Source organism: Pelobates fuscus, chromosome 8 (assembly GCF_036172605.1).
Source record: "Pelobates fuscus isolate aPelFus1 chromosome 8, aPelFus1.pri, whole genome shotgun sequence".
Classification (NCBI taxonomy): Eukaryota; Metazoa; Chordata; class Amphibia; order Anura; family Pelobatidae; genus Pelobates; species Pelobates fuscus.
In genome coordinates, this window is record NC_086324.1 from 42,339,868 (window position 1) to 42,364,475 (window position 24,608).

The 24,608-nt window shown below is 42.6% G+C and overlaps 1 protein-coding gene across 1 annotated transcript in view; it reads right to left on the reverse strand.

Moving 5' to 3' along the window:
* Positions 1 to 24,608, reverse strand: part of LOC134571235 (dynein axonemal heavy chain 11-like) — a 260,314-nt gene that overhangs the window by 189,123 nt on the left and 46,583 nt on the right. The window contains exons 18-21 of the mRNA XM_063429407.1: positions 17,764 to 17,880; positions 17,160 to 17,246; positions 8,396 to 8,554; positions 2,305 to 2,388 (exon numbers count right to left, since the gene is read on the reverse strand). Coding sequence (XP_063285477.1) covers positions 2,305 to 2,388; positions 8,396 to 8,554; positions 17,160 to 17,246; positions 17,764 to 17,880 — 447 coding nt within the window. The remainder of the gene's footprint in view (positions 1 to 2,304; positions 2,389 to 8,395; positions 8,555 to 17,159; positions 17,247 to 17,763; positions 17,881 to 24,608) is intronic.

Sequence of the window (24,608 nt, forward strand, 5' to 3'; positions counted from 1 at the left end):
AGAACATTCTGCTCTTTAAGAATTAATGTTACACATTCATCATCATAAAAAGTGATATATTGCAAAAAGTTTAAATAAAAGTATCTATAAATGAACTGCAATGCACAGTCTTCAGCAAATCCCCCACAATGAACAATTATGTTAAAGGACCACTATAGGCACCCAGACCACTTCAGCTTAATGAGGTGGTCTGGTTGCCTGGTCCATCTAGGGTTAACCCTTTTTTTCTATAAACATAGCAGTTTCAGAGAAACTGCTATGTTTATATTTGGGTTAATCCAGCCTCTAGTGGCTGTCTCATTGACAGCCGCTAGAGGCGCTTGCGTGCTTCTCACTGTGAAAATCACAGTGAGAAGACGCCAGCGTCCATAGGAAAGCATTGTGAATGCTTTCCTATGAGACTGGCTGAATGCGCGTGCGGCTCTTGACCGCGCATGCGCATTCAGCCGAAGAGGAGGAGAGGAGGTGGAGAGAAGGAGGAGAACTCCCCGCCCGGCGCTGGAGAAAGAGGTACGTTTAACCCCTTCCTCTCCAACCAGCCCGGCGGGAGGGGGACCCTGAGGGTGGGGGCACCCTCAGGGCACTATAGTGCCAGGAAAACGAGTATGTTTTCCTGGCACTATAGTGGTCCTTTAATTGTGGCAGTAGATTTTTTTTTCTCTCTAGTAAATAATACAGTTTATCCTTTTCATCTTATCAATGACAACAGTACTTAACTTCCTACAAATAATTAACAATTCTAGGCATCCAAGTAGGAGGATTACACAAATGGATTCCTGAAAATAATTAAGTGGTACTTAAAAAAGTATCTTTTACCAGTAGCTAGTATACCGCCATCTCCAATGGATCTTTAAAGGACATATTCATTAATGGTTAATACAGGTGCTTGTGTTTTAAGCACGTGTCACTTAAGGAGAAATAATGCCCTCCTATTTTATAAGCTTGCACTTTTTGATACTTTTATAATTTTGATCCTTTTGTAGTACTGCAAAGTACACTAAGAGGCACGGGAACAACATACACTGATCAGCCACAACATTAAAACCACTGACAGGTGAAGTGAATAACATTGATTATATTGCTACAAGTTCTTGAATATATTGCCAGTTCTTGAATTTCATGTATTAGAAGCAGGATAAATGGGCAAGTGAAAAGATCTGAGTGATGTTGACAAGGACCGAATAGTGATGGCTACAAGACTGGGTCAGAGCATCTCCAAAACGGCTTGTGGGTTGTTCCCAGCATGCAGTTGTTAGTATCTACAAAAAGTGGTGGTAAGGATAACCGGTGAACCATGATGACCGCTGGCCACCGCCAGAAGTGCCTTCAGTAGGGACGTGAGCTTCAGAACTGGACCAGGGAGCAATAAAAGTCGTTTGCCTGGTCTGATGAATCACATGTTCTTTTAGATCAGGTGGATGACTGGATGCGTGTACATCGTTTACCTGAAGAAGAGATTTCAGCAGTAAGCACCATAGGAAGAAGGCCTTATTGGTAGAGGCAGTGTTATGCTCTGTACACTGTTCAGTTGGGAAAACTTGAATCCTGGCATTCATGTGGATGTTACTTTGGCATGTACCACCTACCTAGAAATTGTTGCAGACCATGTACACCCCTTCATGGCAACGATGTTCCCTGATGGCAGTAGCCTCTTTCAGCAGGATAATGCACCCTGACACACTGCAAAAATTGTCCAGGAATGGTTTGAGGAAAATTACAAAGAGTTCGAACTGTTGCCTTTCCTTCGCAATTCCCCAGATTTCAATCCGATTGAGCATCTGTGGGATGTGCTGGAACAACAAATCCGATCCATGGAGGCTTCACCTCGCAACTTGCAGGACTTAAAGGATCTGAAGTTAATGTCTAGGTGCCAGTCACAGGACACGTTCAGAGGTCTTGAAGAGTCCATGTCAGCGTTATTTTCGGCAGCATAGGCGTACCTACACGATATTAGGCAGGTGGTTTTTATGTTGTGGCTGATCAGTATATGTACCATGGGAGACACAGCTCTCCTAGTTATCTGCTAGAACATCATGAACCCTGAACATCATCATTCCGGACTCAAAAAGAAAGACAAAAAGCATACTGCTACGCACTATGGGACATTGTAATATTGGTTGGTTTAATACTAACTAAAATTAGTGACATTAAACTAAAAGGAAATGGCACTGGACATTCTAGTATTGAAGAAATCGTCTGGACTCATTCTTTATCCTCACAGCAGTGATTTTCTTGCCAGTCCATGACTGAAAGGGTTGAAAGAAGTCACCATTCATATGTATACTAATGACACATTATTTTTACCTTTGCGAATCTTCGCAACTCCATATCCATTTGTTCAACATTTATCTGTTTCCATGGCGTTTTCATCCAATCCTTAATGCTCGTCTGAAGAAGAAAAAAATAAAATGTGAACTTTACGATGAAACTGCAAAATGTCAGAAGGTGCCATGAAAATAAATTTTACTCACTAGGAATTTCACATCAAGCTGTGTTTGAGCATTAATAGAATCACAAATGAGTATTATTGAGCCATACTGGCATTTATTTATACAGTATTTCGACTGTAAACCCTTTACCAAAACAGAATTCTGTGTAGGGGGTAAAATACGCACAAATGTCTTCATGGAAATGACTGAATTTGATACTAAGAGAATTCATTTTCACTTTATAGTGATGGAGTTTAGGGACCCCATAGGAAGTGCATCAGACTATAGTTAGCAAAGATAATCATCTCTAAGCAAGAGTATCAGAATATGCCAAACACATATATTTTGACTTCTATGAATCTCGTCTATGCGTTGCACAATGCTACTTGTGTCTGACTTACCCCGGACTTGATAAACACTGAACGGTGGTTCTCAAGCCAGTCCTCAGACCAGGGCTCGAGTCCTGCAGGAACGCGTCGGAACGGCATTCCTGCACTTTTTCTAGTGCAGGAACGCCGTTCCCGTTTATGGTCCTGCAGGCACTCAGGGGGCGGCAAAAAATGCCGCCCCCAAATGTCCCCGTGTTCCCCCTGTCATGGGGGGCCCAAGAGGTGGCCTAATGGCCACCTGAAGGATCCCCCCTGGCCGGCTCTTGTCTCGCTGTCAGACGCGGCGAGGGAGCTGTGTTCTCTCTGCTCCCTCTCGCCGCGCCGTTTGCTGATGCTGGGAGCCGGAATATGACGTCATTTCCGGCTCCCGGCATCAGCAGACAGCCCGCGCGGCGAGAGGGAGCAGAGAGAACACAGCTCCCTCGCCGCGTGTGACAGCGAGACAAGAGCCGGCCGCACTGAAGCCCCACTGGACCCCAGGGACAGGTCCACGCCAGCTTTTCAGGTAGGGAGGCTGGGTGGACATTTTTAAATTTAAAAAAATATATACAAATAATTTTTGTGTGTGTGTGTGTGTCTGTGTATGTGTCTGGGAGTGTGTCTGTGTGTGTGTGTCTGTGAGTGTATGTGTGTATGTCTGTGAGTGTGTGTGTATGTGTCTGTGAGTGTATGTGTGTATGTGTGTGTCTGTGAGTGTGTGTGTGTGTATGTATGGGTGTGTGTGTGTGTCTGTGAGTGTGTGTGTGTCTGTGAGTGTATTGTGTCTGGGAGTGTGTGTGTGTGTCTGTGAGTGTGTGTGTGTATGTGTCTGTGAGTGTATGTGTGTGTGTCTGTGTATGTGTCTGGGAGTGTGTATGTGTGTGTGTGTCTGTGAGTGTATGTGTGTGTGTCTGTGAGTGTATGTGTGTATGTCTGTGAGTGTGTGTGTGTATGTGTCTGTGAGTGGATGTGTGTGTGTGAGTGTGTGTATGTGTCTGAGTGTGTGTGTCTGTGTATGTGCCTGTGAGTGTATGTGTGTGTGTCTGTGTATGTGTCTGGGAGTGTGTGTGTGTGTGTGTGTGTCTGGGAGTGTGTGTGTGTGTGTGTGTGTGTCTGGGAGTGTGTGTGTGTGTGTCTGGGAGTGTGTGTGTATGTGTCTGGGAGTGGATGTGTGTGTCTGTGAGTGTATGTGTGCACCTGAGTGTGTGTGTACGTGTTTATATATGCATGCAAGTTTTTTTTTTTCTGGTGGTGGGGTGAGGGTGGAACTTGAGTGAGTTCCCACACTTTATTCCCCAGGACTTGACCCCTGCCTCAGACTGCACCAGGGCAAGGTTTTAGTGATTTTTTTCACCATTGGAACAAAATTGTATATGTTTTAAAGTACCATTCTGGACACCATAACAACTTAATTGCAATTCATATTTTACAACGGTAGGAGGTAAATAAACACTATAGCATTAGGAATACAAATGCTTACTTGTATTGCTAATGCCATGGGGACCTGCTAGCTGTGTAAATTACAGCCCTAATCCCCTGTGTAAATTAAAATGGTAGTCGTACTTACCTTTAGTCTGCAGCTACCTCTCCTCCCATAGTGAAGCATTGGGGCTCTAGGGCTCACGTGCTTGTGCTGTTCCAATCAAATGCTGCTCTAAGAGCAGCATTTAATTGAAATCCGAGTTTGACTCGGTTCTCACTGGGAAAATGCCTCAGGAAGACAGCCACTAGAGGTGTGTTTATTTAAGGAAATATTGTAGTTTCTTAAAAACAGCAATGTTTTACATTGCAGGCTTAAAACTAAAGGGTCACTGCATCTACACCACTTCATTAAGATGAAGTGGTCTGGGTGTCTTTACTGGTCCTTTAAGGGGTAAAACCATTAACAAATGGCTTAACCCCCAATTATCAATGACAATGCCGACTCATAGTACTTCATTTGTTGGTCCAAAACATCAATCAGAAAGCCTCAGACTGCTGACGGCTCGGAGTGTCACTAGTTCCCAATTCGGAAACTGAGTAAAAAAGATATGTATCTTTTTTTCTTGCAAAATGAATCCCAAAATAGCGGTGTTGGAAAAAATCATACAACTTGTTTAAAATGACAGCTAGAGGGGGCGGAGCCTGGGACTGAACCCGACCAGACGCCATCTCTGTCAGCTCCCGTCCGAAACGAACGAAAACGGCAAAAAACTGCCCACCAACCTGCAGCAAATTACCTCCGAGACCCCTCACCGACCCAGGGCACAGCGGGGAACGGGCGGATGCCCTTCTTTCAGCCCCCGAAGACCGGGAAGGCAAAGCGCCGAACCAAGGCCTGCTACTCGCCGGCCCTCTGCTCCCTGGAGACTCTCCTCGGCGACTACCGGGGTTACCACGATCCGGGAGACGGAGAGGTGAGCTCAGCAGTACCCACATACACCTTTGCGACAATGAAACGCCGCACACAAAAAGGTCAGCAGCACATGCCGGCAGAACAACCCGATATAGGGGAAATGCTACAACGCCAGCCGCAATCCAAGATGGCGGCGGCGGCAGCCTCCCAAACACCAACGAGGCCTATTCCACCAGCCCCAACCTCGGCCTCGCACAGCACTGATCTACCAGCCCTTCAAACCATAGGGGATCATAACTTGGCTACTAAACAAGACCTCCAACAATGGATGCACGAAATCCAGGCATTGTTAGCCAAAGATATAGGCACTATAAAAGCTGAAGTGCGCCAAAACACTGAAAATATCGATGCAGTGGCAGAGAAAGTAACGGCGACCAACAACGAACTCACCCAGCTTAAAGAGGCAGTGCACTCCCTGCAAGCAGCCCACCAGGCGCTAACGGTGCAAGTCTCAAACCAAGGTGATCGCCTGCGCCGCAACCACATCAAGCTCCGCGGAGTGCCCACGACAATCACTCAGACCGAGTTACCGCACTTCCTTAGGAGGCTATTGGCTGCAATCCTAACACCAGCGACAGCCCGGAAAATCACATTGGAGAGTTTCTACCGGCTACCAGCTGGACCCAACTCACCACTCACAGAAGCAAGAGACATTATCCTGTGTTGCACCACGACCCAGGACAAAATCACTATTATGTCGGCAGTGAAGGGCAAGACGCCCCTGACATTTGAGAACGCACAACTTCTTTTTTTCCAAGACCTGACTAGGGCAACGCTGCAGTGGCGGAAAACTATGTACGAACTAACTAGCCGCCTAAGACGTGCTGGAATACAATATCGCTGGGGGGCACCCAGAGTTATGACACTCACCCACAATGGCAACACCTACAGGGTCACATCCGAGACCGAAATCCCCACTATACTCACCTCACTGGGACTTACCAACCTACCCACACCTGGAACAGCGAGTAACTCGTCTCAGATGGGACACCCTGCCACGACGAGCCCATTTACACCTAGATCCCCTGGAAGCACATCCACAACGCCTTGACAGGGACTGCATATCTCGGCTAGCCATAGCCGAAACAGCCTCTCGGGACTCAGAGAGAGATATAGGGCACTGATATATCCCCCGTGACAAATGCCACAGAAGTTATCTAAATGTTATTTGTTTTATGTTATATGTTTGGCTCATACATGTCCACATACAGTAGATAACAAAGTCGGGTTCACCAGACAACTCGTACCACACTCTACCGAACTCACTCCCCTCCCCACATGCCCCCGGGGTTAAGGGCAACCACTAACTTGTAACTGCACTTTAGCCCCCCAAATTTTATTCATAGCACGGCACTCTTAGCTCATACAAGTGCACACAGACAAAATCTCCCTCCCTCGGCACTTACACCACTACAGCCAAATCTAACAACCACGCAACACCGGAGGAGCCACGACACTAACACAGGGTAACACACCATCGCTTACCACACCTAAAGCTAACAGAAGAGACGCACGCGCTAAAACTTGTTCTACTATTGTAATGTAACTTGTTTAAAAAATTATAAAATGTGTGCAAACCTATGTGACAGAGGAACTAACCAATTTTCTATTCTACCATCCACAATGCATAACTCTTGTCGCTGATTGAAATGTAACCAAGCACATCTAAAATAAAGAATTAAAAAAAAAAAAATGACAGCTAGAGTATATTAGCCTGTATTTTGTTATTTCTTGTTAATCACTGTTTATTGAATAAACTCTACAAGGTTGTTCGCTATGCTGTGAATTGATAAGAATCAACCAGCGTATTTAGGAAATAAAACCGTAGGGAAAAATATTAAACTAGAGAAAATTCTACACTTTGACTATTTTTCCAGATCAGCCTTTTAGAATATTTTATTACAAGGCCTCAGTGTAGTGAATAAAACTACCGTAATAGCATTTTTTTAGCAGTCAATTTTGATGCATTTTTTGTGTTTCATGTTGGTAAGTATAATTGTAGTTCTATTAAATTTAATAGAATAAAATGAAGAATTTGAAAATGCTTTATTAAATCCATTGATACATTTGTTCAATTCTGTGTGTGTTGTTTTTCTTTGTATTTTTTGCATAGTCCCATATGGTCAAAATGTTAAGCAGTTAGTAAAAATACATGTTTGTAAAAAAAAAAAAAAAAAAAAAATATCTAACAAAAAACAGTAAATGACTAATGAGTTCTCCCCACCAAAGCAAGGACTTCACAAAAGTAGCAACGAGGGCCTGTAAAGAGAATCACTTATCAACAGTGTCAGTGTTTAATTGGCCAGTGCATATTGATGTCAACTAATTTAGCAGAGATGAAGGAGCAACTATTTTTATGTAGTTTATTAATTGGTGATGATTAGATACATGCATATGCAGTGAACCCTTTGTGGTTTATGTAGAATAACCCAGAATATGATAGATCAGATGTAATATAAATCTTCTGGGTAATTGACTTCAAAATAACTCGGTGTTAACCCTCTCTAACGATGAGAGGGAGCATAAGAGCTGAGAATAAACACATGTTTAGGCTATATATTAATAACATGAAGTGAACTACTTTGGGGATTATTCAAGTTCTATCAAGTTGTTGTAGTCAAAAGAAAACCGAACTGCAAAATGTTGGCGAAAAGTGCCACTTTGGGAAAAAATCTCTAATTCAGCTCTAGTCCCAGATTGGCCATTTTATCTTAATTTTTGCAAATATTTAGTTTTTTTGTTTTTGCAAATATATGTTTAATGAATAAAGCCATTAGTGTTATACTAAGGCATGTTGACATTAAAAAAAAAAAAACCTTAATGCCAGATAGAAGGTTGCTCAAATGATCTTCTAAAAGGCACTAGCCAATCAAATGCAGACATGAGTAGTTATGAGATATTAATATTTAAATACTGTTGCTATTTCCATTACTGACTATATTAGTAGTCATACAGGTGCTCTGAATTGTCTCCCAGAACACTTTGGATCCAATAAAGATCACAATTAAATACATACAGAGATCTTCTGCAGGCACCGGGGTTCCAGAACTAGAAGTGACATTTTCTGGACAAAGTATAGATGATAAAACCATGGAACTTTAAAGCTACACAGTTCTATTATACCCGACGGAGTCCTGTCACATGTAAAAACTATGTATATTGAATTAGCCCTATTATTACTGAGTGTCCACAAATTGTCTTACCCGCACAAATATGACCATGTCCCAGACTGATTTGAGCAATATGATGTCAGATCGGCATTGCTGGAGCTGCTTATACTCGGGGACATTTACTTCAAACAAATCAGCTGTGCCTTTCAGTTTCCTCATCTCAGCTTCGAGCCTCGATATATCCTTGTGGGTCTACAGTAAGGCACAGAGACATTGAGTTGGAAAAAGATATGCAGTTCGTGATGTTGTCTCTAAATGAGATCCGTTCTATTTTGCCTCGTGTTCCAGAAACATGTTATGAATTATTTGTTGTTACACTTGACAGGTTCGCGCGCACTGTGCAGGAATTAATTCCCTTTAGTGTCTCTATAGTCCTTCTAAACAATATGAACACATTGTCTGAGATTTAATAGACAGGTTTCGAGCTACTGGAAGTAATTTGTATTGAATGTTTTCCAGTGGTGAACTTGACATGCTTTTTTTAAGTAACTGGACAACTGTATTATAACACAATGTTTTTTTACGGCGTCTGGCCTAGGATGGGGCCGCAGTGAACTAGCACCCACTCTAGAATTTCAGCTTTCTTCTTACAGTCAATTCTCTTGAACGATATCTCTTCCAAATCTACAACTCCATGAATTATATATGATACATATAGTGTCACGGTTCCAGAACCAGACAGATCACAAGAGGAACAATTGCAATACTGGCCCTTAGAGTGGCCGGGCTATGCAAAAGGAGAAATGTCAGAGTACAAGCCAAAGTCAAAGGAGTATAGAGATACGGAGCAACGATAAGACAAACCGAGGTCAAGGATCAGAAACGACAGAGTCAATTTTTTGGATGCTCAAATCTTTATAGTTTTTGCACAAAGAAATATGTTTTTGGCTGAATACTGCACCATAAGCCTCCTTAGCCACACATTCTCATGCCAGAAAAAGTCTTCCTTATTAAATGTATGCACACAGTCCCAGCCCCTAACAGCATTGAGTGAGCTGCTTTTAATTCACAACCTGGCTGTAGACAGTCAGATAAGGTAGTGATATCCTTACTGTATGACTTACTGGGTGTCATCATCTACTAACGCAGGTTGCATTGTAGTTCAGATCATTGAGTACTGTTAGTTGCTGAGCTGTGTACATACATTTGATAAGGAAGTATTTTTCTGGAGTGAGGGGGTGTGGTTAATGAGGCAGGTTCATGGCGCAGCATTCTGCAAAACATGTATTTATTTTATGCAAAAACTATAAAGATTTGAGCATGCAAAAACAACACAGTTTCCTAATGATAATAAAATCAGCTGAATTGGTGCCCGGCGTGCCACTTTACTGTAAAATACCATAGTAAACATTGAGATATTTGCGGTTTCAAAGAAAACTCCACAGATTGATACACTATAAAACACCTTCCTCTAGAATTGTAACACCACATCTGGATTCCTTTGACATGAACAACATTGATCTCATCAAAAGTAACAAATAGGCTATTTTGTGTTGAGAATTTTTTTTTTTAAAAAAAATAGCTCTCTTGGTACTGCAACATTTATAACAGTAATTTCTTTGGTATAATTGGAATACTTTAAGATATCGTTATCTCTTCAATGACCAAAGCTGTACTTTTGCTATTTTTGTCAAACCTTATTCTTGAAGAAAAAAAAAAAAAAAATGAATGTTTAATAAAGAAATGTGACAGATGTAATCAAATATATGAAGATTGAGCTGGGGATTTTCAGGACCAGGAATAAACACGAATATAGAAAACGAGAATGGGAGGAGGAAAGAAGAAGAAAAATAAAATAAGACACATGGGAATATATATAAAGTTGTAGAACATCCCTAGGATTAAGGGCAATAAAAATTGTTTGAAATTTAACCCATGATTAACAAATTCACTTTTAAGTAGGTGTGCCGTTATTCTAAACACAGTGATGATAGTATCACTATCAAATGGATATGTGAAAAGGTATACTTGTCTGTCGATCGTGTCCTCCTATTGTGACATTGCTCCTGGGAATGAATGGGACATATAAGGTGCACTTTAAGAATTAATTTGGGTGAGGCGTTGTAAGAAGTGATGCATCTTGAATGTTAAATAAGTCGGTTAGAGGAACGCTTCAATACACACTCGAAATATCATCAAGAATAGATCTTAGTAGGTACTTATTGTGCAACGTGTACATGTCTCAAATGCTAGCCTGCTAAAAGAAGGAATATTTCCAATGGAACAAATGTGTGGCATAATAAGGAATGACCCTGAAATAAGGATTCTAGAGGTGGCTGAAGGCTGGAGCCATTAACAGAGTATCTACAGAGAATTGACATAATCCATGGAATAAATGGTGGAAATATTTGATTCGGTTTTCTTCAGGGTAAGTGCTCCATGTTCCTGAGACATGAAAGAGGATATAACAGCAGCCTGCAAGAGAGTCAGTCATCCGAGAAACTAAGGGTGGTGATAGTTTTGGGGATGAAATCGGTTTATTATTACAACTGAGCAAAATTAAAATCATATTAAAATAAATGTAGTATACTTCTATTAACATTGGTAATGTTTGCATTACTACCTAAGTAAGATGTAATCAAGAGATTGACTCTTGATATCTCTATTCTGCTATATAAAATCAAGTCCAATATCTTATTTATAGAAAAAAATATATCCAACAAACTATAGGACACAGAAGGTAGCGGTAGAATGAACCCTATGAGCTTGTTAGGTTGAAATCACCTAAATCTGTTCCAAATAGTGATGTCGCGAACATTAAATTTTCCGTTCGCGAATGGCGAAAGCGAACTTCCGCAAATGTTCACGAACGGGCCATAGACTTCAATAGGCAGGCGAATTTTAAAACCCACAGGGACTCTTTCTGGCCACAATAGTGATGGAAAAGTTGTTTCAAGGGGACTAACACCTGGAGTGTGGCATGCCGGAGGGGGATCCATGGCAAAACTCCCATGGAAAATTACATAGTTGATTCAGAGTCTGGTTTTAATCCATAAAGGGAATAACGTGCTTTAAAACATCAGGTATGATGTTGTATCGATCAGGTAGTGTAAGGGTTACGCCCGCTTCACAGTGACAGACCAAACTCCCCGTTTAACGCACCGCAAACAACCGCAAACAGTCCATTTGCACAAGGTTGGATACCAAGCTAGCCATGTCCCGTTCCTTGTCCTCACTGATGTCATTGAAGGTCTCTTCCTCCACCCAGCAACGTACAACACCAAGGGTCCCCAAAAGGTGACAACAAGCCCCCTATATTTTTTTTTTTTAAATGTACACTACTGTTACACCAGATATGAGTTGCACTGGTGTGACACCGTTCATGTATTATGTAATTCACTAGTCTCATCTCATGGGGCGACTCACACTTGATTTATAACTAGTGGTGGAGCTGCTGATATAAATACACAATTGATAACGTGCAAGCTACACCCTAAACATGACAGCCATCTTTCACAACAATGCACTGCTATATACTCATACCCTCAGTGCAACTAGCCATGATATACGCACGTTCAGCGTAGCATGCTCAAATATAACACACTTCTGTCTAAAAAAAAAAAAAAAAAAAAATAATACAAAGAAAAAAGAATGCAGCTTCCGAATGAATCTAAAATGGATGCTGTCCAGGAGGTGGGAGGGTCTGGCAGGGAGGGTCTGCTGCTGATTGGCTGGAATGTGTCTGCTGACTGTGAGGTACAGGGTCAAGGTTTACTCAATGATGATGAATAGGGGGCGGACCGAACATCGCATATGTTCGCCTTCCGTGGCGAACGCGAACAAGCTATGTTCGCCAGTAACTATTCGCCAGCGAACTATTCGGGACATCTCTAGTCAGGATAGATGCATCTGGAATGGGAGGTACGGGTTGAGATGGTACGCATACCAGTGTCTCAGGGGCCTAACAAGCATTTCTGGACAAAAGTGTCTGATGGGCCTGGGCAATCTGGTCCATACGGTGATCCTTTTCTTAAAATCTTGCCTCATAGGAGGCCATTTGCTGTCCTAAACCTGCAGGGCCCATGGTCCTATCATAATGTCATGATGTAATACCCCAACACGCAGAGTTTAGGATAGCAAGGGACAAGACTAGGATATAACTTATTACCTGGACTTAGAATGGCCAGACTAAATGTCAGACAGAGATAAAGCGTAATCAGAAACGAGACGAGGTCATGGTAACAGAGAGACTACGAAAACGAGAACAAGCCAGAGTCAGGTAGATGGTAATCAGTCACACGGGCAAACAAGACAGGAAAGGGTTAACGATAAATTCAGAGTCAAGAACAAAGCCATGGTCAATACCAAAATAAACAAAATAGATCAAGGAACGCACTAAAGGGTACTGACACAAAAACCACGATAGGACAAAGTGGATAGGGCTAGGGAAGTTTAAATATCCTTTAACATTTGATTGGCTCACGTCATGCCTACGCCCCCAAAACGTTCGTGTGTGGGGGTGCTGGAATGACGTGGGCTAATGGGAGCCTAAATCGACTTTTGGCACCACACTGCCCCTTTAAGAGCGAGCTCGTGACTCGAGCCGTGCTCCTAGTGCCAGGCGGGCCACGTGACCGATCACTGCGGTCAGTGCACGCGGCTAAGTCAGAAGAGGAGATCAAGCCGCATGCGGCTCGTGTGGAGGCAGGAGTGATCCAGCCATGCGCAGCTCAAGCTTAGGAGCCAGATCGGTCCCAGGATAAGGTAAATACAGCCACAACCACTTATACCAATCACACACCTTTCCTAACGTCCTATCCCATTAAAAGCATATTACCGCGTATTTAATAAAACAGATAGACCCCCTACTTCATCCAGGTTACCGATCGATGGTTCGATATTCTGAGCCCTCTCTGATTTACTGTACACAACTATCACTAAAAATCATGATCACTATATACTTTCTCTACAAACCTCTAAAACGAACCAAACTACTCATCCATCCGCTATACCACTTTATCCCACCTAGAACTAGTGCCCAGTTAAAATACTTGACTCTTACTTACCCACACTCAGTCATGCCACACACATTTCACCACTACGCTAACTGAATCCCTCTGACTACGGCTAAATTAATCTTCTACATCAGAACACTACTCCTAAGATTGGGTTGTATCCATGTCTCGGGTCTTTCATTTAGAATAGGGGCAGCTTCGGTCTCCTTCAACACTGACACTCCAGCATATTTTTAAAAGATTGGGCAGATGGAAATCCTCAGTCTACAACCGATATATTCCTCATCCCGAGAAAGAAATGAGGAAAGCTTTTAAAAGTTTGGCTTTGTAAATTTGATGCAATAAGAGTGTTTTTCTTTAATACCTTTTCACCCTCTTTGCATGAACCCGATTTACATATATTACTAATATGTTTCTGAACATATATATTATATTATTCACTCACTCACTCACTCACTCTCTGGGCCGGCCTAAGACTTCATGCTGCCTAGGTCCAACGATAAATGACTATGGGGGATAATGTATAATAAACACAGGTTACTGGCTATGGGGGGGATAATGTATAATAAACACAGGTTACTGGCTATGGGGGGATAATGTATAATAAGCACAGGTTACTGGCTATGGGAGGATAATGTATAATAAACACAGGTTACTGGCTATGGGGGGATAATGTATAATAAACACAGGTTACTGGCTATGGGTGGGATAATGTATAATAAACACAGGTTACTGGCTATGGGGGGATAATGTATAATAAACACAGGTTACTGGCTATGGGAGGGATAATGTATAATAAAGACAGGTTACTGGCTATGGGAGGGATAATGTATAATAAACACAGGTTACTGGCTATGGGGGAGGGGGATGTATAATAAACACAGGTTACTGGCCAGGGGGGGATAATGTATAAGAAGCACAGGTTACTGGCTATGGGGGGATAATTTATAATAAACACAGGTTACTGGCTATGGGAGGATAATGTATAATAAACACATGCAGCTTCAGAATTAATCTAAATTGTATGCTGTCTAGGAGGTGGGAGGGTCTGCTGCTGATTGACTGGAATGCAGGGCTCGAGTCCTGCAGGAACGCGTGGGAACGGCGTTCCTGCACTTTTTCCACAGCAGGAACGCCGTTCCCATTACTAATCCTGCAGGACCCAGGGCTGACACAAGCGGCTGCCAGAGCAGGGGGAGCACAAATCCGAATCCCCTGCCTCTGACTGACTTTTAAACTCACCTCTCCCCCTGCAGTCAGTGGAGTCGTCCGGCCTCTCCTAATGATGTCAGTAGGAGGGGGCGTGACTTTCTCTGCTCTTCTCACAGGACCGCTGGGGAGCAGAGGAAGTCACGCCCCCTCCCCCTGACATCATCAGGAGAGGCCGGCTTACTCCACAGACTGCAGGCTGCAGGTTCCAGATCCTGTCCCACCCCTCCTGGCCCAAGGTAAGCCTCAGGGAGGGGGGAAGGCACTTTAGGGTTTTTTGTTTTTTTTTATCCCTTTCCCCAGTCCCTGCCTCCCTCCTCAGTTCCTGCCCCCCTCCTTAGTCCCTTTCCCCAGTCCCTGTCCCCCTCCTCAGGCCTGTCCCCCTATTTAAGGCCCTGTCCCCCTTCGTCAGGCCTGTCCCTGTCCCCCTCCTCAGTCCCTGTCCCCCTATTTAAGGCCCTGTCCCCCCTCCTCAGTCCCTGTCCCCCTATTTAAGGCCCTGTCCCCCCTCCTCAGTCCCTGTCCCCCCTCCTCAGTCCCTGTCCCCATATTTAAGGCCCTGTCCCCCCTCCTCATTCCCTGTCCCCCCCATCTCAGTTCCTGCCCCCCTCCTCATTCCCTGTCCCCCCTCCTCATTCCCTGTCCCCCCATCTCAGTTCCTGCCCCCCTCCTCAGTCCCTGTCTCCCTCCTCAGTCCCTGTCCCCCTCCTAAGTCTCTTTCTCGAGTCCCTGTCCCCCTATTTAAGGCCCTGTCTCCCTCCTCAGTCCCTGTCTCCCTCCTCAGTCCCTGTCTCCCTCCTCAGTCCCTGTCTCCCTCCTCAGTCCCTGTCTCCCTCCTCAGTCCCTGTCCCCCTCCTCAGTCCCTGTCCCTTTCCTCAGTCCATGCCCCCCATCTCAAGTCATGTCCCCTTACTCAGTGCCTGCCCCCCTCCTCAGTCTCTGCCCCCTCCTCAGTCCCTGCCCCCCTCCTCAAGCCCTGTCCCCTTACTCAGTCCCTGTCTCCCTCCTCAGTCCCTTCCCCCCTCCTCAAGCCCTGTCTCCCTCCTCAGTCCTTGCCCCCCTCCTCAGTCCCTGTCCCTTTCCTCAGTCTCTGCCCCCCTCCTCAAGCCCTGTCCCCTTACTCAGTCCCTGTCTCCCTCCTCAGTCCCTGTCTTCTTACTCAGCCCCTGCTCCCTTCATCAGCCCCTGCGCCCCTCCTCAGCCTCTGTCCCCCTCCTCAGCTTCTGTCCCCTTCCTCAGCCCATGGCCCCTTCCTCAGCCCATGCCCCCCTCCTCCTAAGCTCCTGTCCCTCTTCCTCAGCCCTGCCACCTTACTCAGCCCATGGCCCCTTCCTCAACCCATGCCCCCCCTCCTCCTAAGCTCCTGTCCCTTTTCCACAGCACTGTCACCTTACTTAGCCCATGTCCCCCTCCTCAGCCCCTGTCCCCCTCCTCAGCCCCTGTCCACCTTACTCAGCCCCTGTCCACCTTACTCAGCCCCTGTCCACCTTACTCAGCCCAGTGCTCTTACTCAGCCCCTGCATACGAGCATCAGCCCCTGTCCCCCTCCTCAGCCCCTGTCCCCCTCCTCAGCCCCTGCCCCCCTCCTCAGCCCCTGTCCCCCTCCTCAGCCCCTGTCCCTCTTCCTCAGCCCCTGTCCCTCTTCCTCAGCCCCTGTCCCTCTTCCTCAGCCCCTGTCCCTCTTCCTCAGCCCCTGTCCCTTTTCCTCAGCCCCTGTCCCCCTTCCTCAGCCCCTGTCCCCCTTCCTCAGCCCCTGTCCCCCTTCCTCAGCCCCTATCCCTCTTCTCAGCCCATGCCCCCCTCCTCAGCCCCTGCCCCCTTCGTCAGCCCCTGTCCCCCTCCTCAGCCCCTCAGTTCCTGTCCCTTTCCTCAGCCCCTCAGTTCCTGTCCCTTTCCTCAGCCCCTCAGTTCCTGTCCCTTTCCTCAGCCCCTCAGTTCCTGTCCCTTTCCTCAGCCCCCATCCCTTACCTCAGCCCATGTCCCCTTCCTCAGCCCATGCCCCCCACCCCTCCTAAGCTCCTGTCCCTCTGCCTCAGCTCCTGTCCCCCTCCTCAGCCCCGTGCCCTTACTCAGCCCCTGCATACAAGCGTATCATTTTTTTGTGGTGTGAGGGGGGGCGGGGGGAAGGGGGCGGGGAGTGGGTCTTGGGTGAGTTCCTGCACTTTTTTACCCAGGACTTGACCCCTGCTGGAATGTGTCTGCTGACTGTGAGGTACAGGGTCGAAGTTTACTCAATGATGACGGATAGGGGGCAGACCGAACATCGCATATGTTCGCCATCCGTGGCGAACGCGAACATGCTATGTTTGCCAGGAACTATTCGCCAGCGAACCGTTCGGGACATCACTAGTTCCAAAGCATTTAAAGCAAATAGTATTTAATTAAAACTTACAAGAAACTCAGTGGCCAGATTGCAAATGTATTTATTAAATCAGGAATTCTGCTGAATTGAAGAAGGGATAAATAGGCAGAAATAGCCAAACCGGAGATTTTTTTCCTAAAAGTAATTTTACCTTTCTTGCTTATATTTCAGCATATCCCCTTTTGTTTTGTCTGGAAAAACCATGTAATGAAAGAAATGCAAGTGCATAAACTTTGTTCACTATTTTGCAAATGAAAACAACACAATCTACCTTATCAAGATTCTTGAACGGATCATCTGCATCGAATCTGAAAATGTTTTCCTTTTTAAATCGACTTTGGAATTCATTTTGCTTAACCTGGAATAAAAAAAATACATCAATGAGAAGAGGCTCACAAGATCCATAAACAATGATACCGTAAATTTTCTTTGGCGCCATTCATTAAAAACGCAGCATCTTGTAAATCTATTCCCTTTTAGCACAATTTGATTTTAAACCCACTTCCAAACTAATTATATTTAAATCACAGAGAACTTGCAGTTGCAGGTAATATGCGTGGACAGAATAAAAACATTTCAAATCTATATTTGATCTGACAACAGTTGCACAGTGTTTGAATGGGAAAGAGATTAGACATAATTGAAGATAAAAAGAGACAGAGGCCTCACTAGCATTTTAGTGAAGTGGGCTTTAAATTATCAGATTCATCCAGAGTACATTACCAAGAAACATTGAATTGTTATCTTTAGACACCCTTTTTTTCCTGAGAGTTTACAATTTCTCAGTTCAGTGAAGCTCGACTCTGGTTTGTTATCAGAACAAAAAAAAAAAAAAGAGAAAAATCACTTGCTTCAGAGAACAGAACCGATCTCACCTCGAAAACGACACATTTCCTTCTGATAACGGATAGTTCATTGGACTGCAAAGGAGACACTTCATGCTTTACTATAAATGCAATTTTTTTCAGGTTTTTCCACCTCTCAGGCATTTCCTAAAACATATAAAACAAACTGTTTACTCATGTATTTTCTGATGGTGCCCACAATCGATTGATATGAAACTCTGTTCAGCGAAAATGCTTTGCAATCAGGAGATAAAAGAAAGCATAAAATGTTTAAAAATACCTTATACTGATTGTATAATTCACTTTTTTTTTTTTACATCTAGTAAATTGGTTTTAGGGGCAGCAGAATTTAAAGGACACTAAAATCACCCAGAGTTAATGAAGAGGTCTGGGAACAATGAAGTGGTCTGGGCACAAAGATCATGTTAATGAAGTGGTCTGTCCACAATGGCCATGTATTTTAACCCCGCAATATAAAACATTGCAGTTTTGTGGAATCTGCAATATTTCCATTGCGCTATTAAACACACCTCTAGTGGTTGTCTTCCAGACAACCACAAGAGGAGCTTGTGCTGCACTGGACAAGAAAAACATGGTCACAAGACTTTGCAGCTCATAGGAGAACATTGAATTCAATGCATTCCTATGAGAAGTGTTGGATGCGCGCGTGGTCCTCAAAGTGCATGTGCATCAGGTCCTCAATGCTTCTCTATGAGACGCATTGGATTGGACCAGTGGTGGGGGAAGCAACTCCTCCTCAATGACGTTACGGGACGCAAAGAATTGAAAAGCTCCAAGGGATATGTATATTGATGTCACCAAGGATAAGGAAAGCATTATCAGAGGAGAGTAAGTAAGGAAGCCAAGCAGAAAATTGGTCGAGGAAGAGTAGAGAAAAGTCAGGATGGGGGTTGATTACAGCATCACGGGCTGAGAAAGGACTAAAGAGAGGGATGGAGTGGACTTCAAAAGATAAAACGGAATGAGAAGAACAAGGGGGAAAAGTTGGAAGAAACAGTGACTGGAGAGCAATAACCTGACACCACCACCCTTAGCATTGCATAGCCTTAATTGCTCTTCATCTAACTGAACCCTTCTCATATGAAAAAACGCAATTCAATAGAACTGGGTTCAGGATATATTAGGACAACAGTGCTGGTTCCTATAAGATCTTGCCAACAGAAGACTTATTCTGCATATTTTCCATCCATCCAATGCTATGTAGAACTAAGTAACACCTCAAGTGAAGCTTCTCAATCAATCTCTGCACACAGTATGGGCATTTATATGTAGCTCGGAGCTTGCACAATGTAAATGTGCGTGTGAATGTATAATTTATTTATTTATTTTTGGTCAATCTGCATTTTATTGAGGTTAAGAGTGTTACAGAATGCAGGAACATGCGATTAGAACACATCAAAGCATAACAAGATATATTTGAATACGGATTTACAACCTCTCTTATGTATTAATTATTGCACAATAAACGCATTGCTGCTGCATGAGCATCTAATCCTGAGTGCCAGTTGACATGTTGGTAGTAACTTAGGCACTTAGGCGCATATGACAGATTAAGTAAAGGCTAACAGAGGTAGGCGAAGAGTAATGCAGCAACTCTTGGTCTAAGGGCATATATTCACCAAGTTGCTCCTAAGATACTGGGCATAACAAGCAGTAAGAAAATCATATTGTCGAAAGAGGTAGAGGTCGAACGGGTGTATAGATTATAGTAGTGACACCTACAGATAGGCAATATGGTATGGTTTACAAAAGGCAAGCTTACAGAATATCACTTTAGCTGATGTCAGACTCATAAACCATGCGGGGTGAAATATGCCTCTTTTTAGCGGAACAAGATGAAACCGGAGTGAATGACAGAGACGGTGAAATTTCACTTCCCTATCATGAGCACATAAAAATATAAATAAACATCCGAGATGCAAACGACACTATAACAGCATCAGCAGGCATTGTAATGTAAAATACGGCCGGTTGTCATTAGCAGATGGTGTGAGACCAAAGACAGGTTAGTGGGCTGCCGTATCCATGGAAAAAAAGAAGAAAAAAATATATACAAAAAGACAAGCAATGGTTGTTCTGCGAGAGGCTTATGTATAGTGGTACCGTGTATAACTGCCAGGGATTCGCCCCCCCATCCTGAGCACTTTGCTTCTCCAGCCCCAGGTCTCTGGTGAAGCCCGTACCCCATGATCTTTAGGCATTTTAACATGTTAAAATGTTAGGGGTTGACCATCAACAAAAACAATCCATGAATTATTACTAGGAAATAAGAGATTGGGATGTAAATATACCTTTTCTTCTCAGTAAATAACTGTGCTGATTTGAGGTATGTAGGTTTTTAATAGTTTGCTTGTTATACTTCATACTTTAAAATAAATAAAAAAAATATCTGAAATAAAAGTCTGCCTTAGATTTTTTTATTTGATTTTTTTAATATTACTTCATATGGTTTCTATCAATGAACGAAGAATAGAGACAATGAATTTATAAAGGGAAAAGGAAATAAATCACCACCCTGCAAAGTCAGCCTTTGAAAGCATATTACCATAGTAAAAACATGTTTTCACAGGAGGTATTTAGACTGCATGAGAGGTCTGAATTGAAAAGAAGGTAATCACTTGCAAGGGTCAGTCACTAAGTTACATGCCCAGCGTAGGTCTATACATTTCAAAGAAATCACACATCAGAAAATCTCTAAAGTGTTCCTTCCCTTCTAAAAAAAATGTTTTACACAAGGCTTAACTCAGTAGTAAAATTGTGCTCACACAATTTAAAGCAATTTGATACAATTAGTTAAATCATTTCAGCTTCTAATGAGCTATTCTTCTCCCCTCTGGGATAGGTGCATATTTTTTTTGCCCGTGGGTCGGAATGTTTAGGCAAGGAATCTTAACGAGATGCTTGCATTACATGTGTTTTCACGCTTAGTTGGTTTCTGTATAAACTGAAATTTGTCCATCACATTTTGTGATGGAAACGAATGTGACATTTTAAAAGTGTTGAATGTATTGTTGGCAACTTAAAATACAGAAGAAACGTACGAGATGAGTACAAAATTGAAGAGAAGGTTATTTTGAATAAATGGACTTTTGATCACACTGCGCACAAGAATTTGAATTCCGATTTCCTTTTAACAAATGAATTTCAACCGTGTCTAGGGATATCTGAATTTCTGTTACGTTGTCATTATTTTCATAAATTCTTACAGGAAATTATGAATTTATCTACAATAACATTGAATTTCTATATGGTGTTATATTTTACATAAAGATAAAGCTATACATATTAAAGCAGAAATAAATAATATAATTCATACAATATATAACAGGGTTAATACTTGTATTTGAAATACAGTCTTGAAACACCATTCTATAGGTAGTAGCTTTGGCCACACAGATATTGCCTACTGTAGGTGGCCTTCCTCGTGGCATGATGTAATTTAAATCGCCCCTGGTAACTGCTATAAATGTGGAGACAGGTTAATCTGGCATGGGTGTTGGATTATTAAATTGTAGATTTGGAGATTGCTATCCTGAATTTACACTTTGTCAGTTTTTTAATAGCTTTTTCAACTGAAAGGTAGGTATTGGCTCACTGGTTGTGAGCCACCTTCATTCCAAAGCTGGTGAGTTTAATTTCAAAATCATGGATATATCTAAGTACCCTTTTAGATCTTGCTTGGGGTAGGACGATTAGATACAGGGCTGGTCTGATAACCAACAAACCAACAAAAAAAAATGCATCCAGTGGAGAGCTAAGATTAAAGCAATAGTACCAGCTGAGGTTGCACCTGCATAAATTAATAAAACATTAAAATTTCTACTTTGAATCTTATTCTTTTGTTAGTGTTTTCCTGTTAATGGTTTTTCGCTTAATGCATATCTTGTGGAATAAATTGGTTCATGACCCTGCTGATAAGGTGCTGATTGGGAATGGTTTAAAATTTCCCATCAAAATTAGAAACACGTCAAATAAATTGCACTTTTCACTTACTGCAACAAAATGACCTATAATTCTAATTTTTTTTTTCTCATGTAGTTTCCTACGTATGCAACTGTCAATAAAATAGAAACTCGTGAAATATTTAAAGCAAAACTAAATAACAAAAAATAAAAAAATAGAAAGCCCAAATTACAGATGTGTTTTTGCACATACACTGGACAAAATTATAAACGCAACACTTTTGTTTTTGCCCCCATTTTTCATGAGCTGAACTCAAAGATCTAAGACTTTTTCTATGTACACAAAAGGCCTATTTCTCTCAAATATTATTCACAAATCAGTGTTAGTGAGCACTTCTCCTTGGCCGAGATAATCCATCCACCTCACGGGTGTGGCATATCAAGAGGCTTATTAGACAGCAGGATTATTGCACATGTGTACCTCAGAATGGCCACAATAAAATGCCCCTCTAAAATGGGCAGTTTACTGTATTGGGGGGTCGGCCAGGGTCCAAAAACCAGTCAGTATCTGGTGTGACCACCATTTGCCTCAAGCAGTGCAACACATCTCCTTCGCATATAGTTGATCAGGTTGTTGATTTTGGCCTGTGGAATGTTGGTCCACTCAATGGCTGTGCGAAGTTGCTGGATATTGGCAGGACCTGGAACACGCTGTCGTATACGCTGATCCAGAGCATCCCAAACATGCTCAATGGGAAACATGTTAGATGAGTATGCTGGCCATGCAAGAACTGGGAGCTTCAAGTAATTGTGTACAGATCTTTGCAACATGGGGCTGTGCATTATCATGCTGCAATATGAGGTGATGGTCGTGGATGAATGGCACAACAATGGGCCTCAGGATCTCGTTACGGTATCTCAAAATGCCATCAATAAAATGCACCTGTGTTCGTTGTCCATAACCCCACTGCCACTTGATCCACAACATTGACACCAGCAAACCACTCACCCACACAACGCCTTACACGCTGTCTGCCATCTGCCCTGTACAGTGAAAACCGGGATTCATCCGTAAAGAGGAAACCTCTCCAAAGTGCCAGGCGCCATCGAATGTGAGCATCTGCTGACTCAAGTTGGTTACGACGAGGAACTGCAGTCAGGTCGAGACCCCGATGAGGACAACTAGCATGCAGATGAGCTTCCCTGAGATGGTTTCTGACAGTTTGTGCAGAAATTCTTTGGTTATGTAAACAGATTGTTGCAGCAGCTGTCCGGGAGGCTGGTCTCAGATAATCTTGGAGGTGAAGATGCTGGATGTGGAGGTCCTGGGCTGCTGTGGTTACATGTGGTCTGCGGTTGTGAGGCCAGTTGGATGTACTGCCAAGTTCTCTAAACACCTTTGGGGACGGTTTATGGTAGAGAAATGAGCATTCAATTCACGGGCAACAGCTCTGGTGGACATTCCTTTAGAGTGGCCTTTTATTGTGGCCAACCTAAAGCACACCTTTGCAATAATAATGCTGTCTAATCAGCATCTTGATATGCCACACCTGTGAGGTGGATGGATTATCTCGGCAAAGGAGAAGTTCTCACTAACACAGATTTAGACAGATTTGTGAACAATATTTGAGAGCAATAGGCATTTTGTGTACATAGAAAAAGTCAGAGTTCAGCTCATAAAAAGTGGGGCAAAAACAAAAGTGTTGCGTTTATAATTTTGTTCAGTGTATATGATGTTTTACATTTATCATTGTCAAAAGATAGTTAGGCTTGTGGTAGTTTGTTGATTGCGTTAGTAATTCCCTCAAACATTTGACAGTGACTGTTTGTGAAGCAGTGGTTGGTCAATGAGGTTCCTTGACTACTAATGCATTAAAGGAACTTAATTTTGATGTACATTTTAAACATAGGACGTGATTGCTATCCCGTCTATCCCATATATCAATTCCATATTAAAAGAAAAAAAATTACATTTATCTAATATATATATATATATATATATTCTGTGTTTACACACACATATATAACATACAAGATCTAGCAGCTCACTCGTTCATTCACTAAACAGCAATTGCAAGTCTCAAAGAATGTAATAGTTTTATTTAAAGACACCTCAACTAGGCAAAAATAATGGCGGTTTAGTTCCAGCATATGATCATACATTGCATAATATACATATATATATATATATATATATATATATATATATATATATATATATATATATATACACACACACACATACACACAACTTTTTTCAACATTTCAAGCAAAATTGGGCAAAATGTGCAGTGAGCAAAAAGTTATACTTTTTTTCGGTTTCTCTTGTGAGCAGAAGATTTCACTTGTTTGTATTCTTCAAAAAAAAGGAAAAGTACATTAAAACACTAGAAGACTGAGTGACGGGTGCCATGTAAGTGGGTGATGTCCTCTGTGAGTTACACACAGCTATACATTTCCAAATAGCCATGATTGTTTTTGGTATCACTTTGTCTACAGGAGGTGGGTGGACGAGCAATCTATAAATGTAATGTCGGTGAGTGAGTTGCATGTATATTCACAGCATGATCTCATTCCGATCACTACCAGTGAACAATAGCTGATATTTAGGAATACATTAACTAAATGGCTAGCCTAGAGTGGATATAAGTAGTTATTATTCCCTGTTCTCAAGCATACTACCTATAAATTTGTCCTTGGATTCATAAAGTGTGACGATGTAAATATCAATATTCCTAGCCTATCGAATGATCCAAATCGGAAAATCTAGTGTTGATATGGAATAGTTTTGAGTTACCATTTTTGCCTTCATAACAGCTGATTGTCATTACTAAGAATTGTCTGTATCATGTTGCCTGAAAAGATTTAGATTTTTTTTTTGCTTGACATTATCCAAAGACGCAATCTCTCATTATTGCAATGACGGTGTTTAAGCGGAATTCTTAAAGGTGT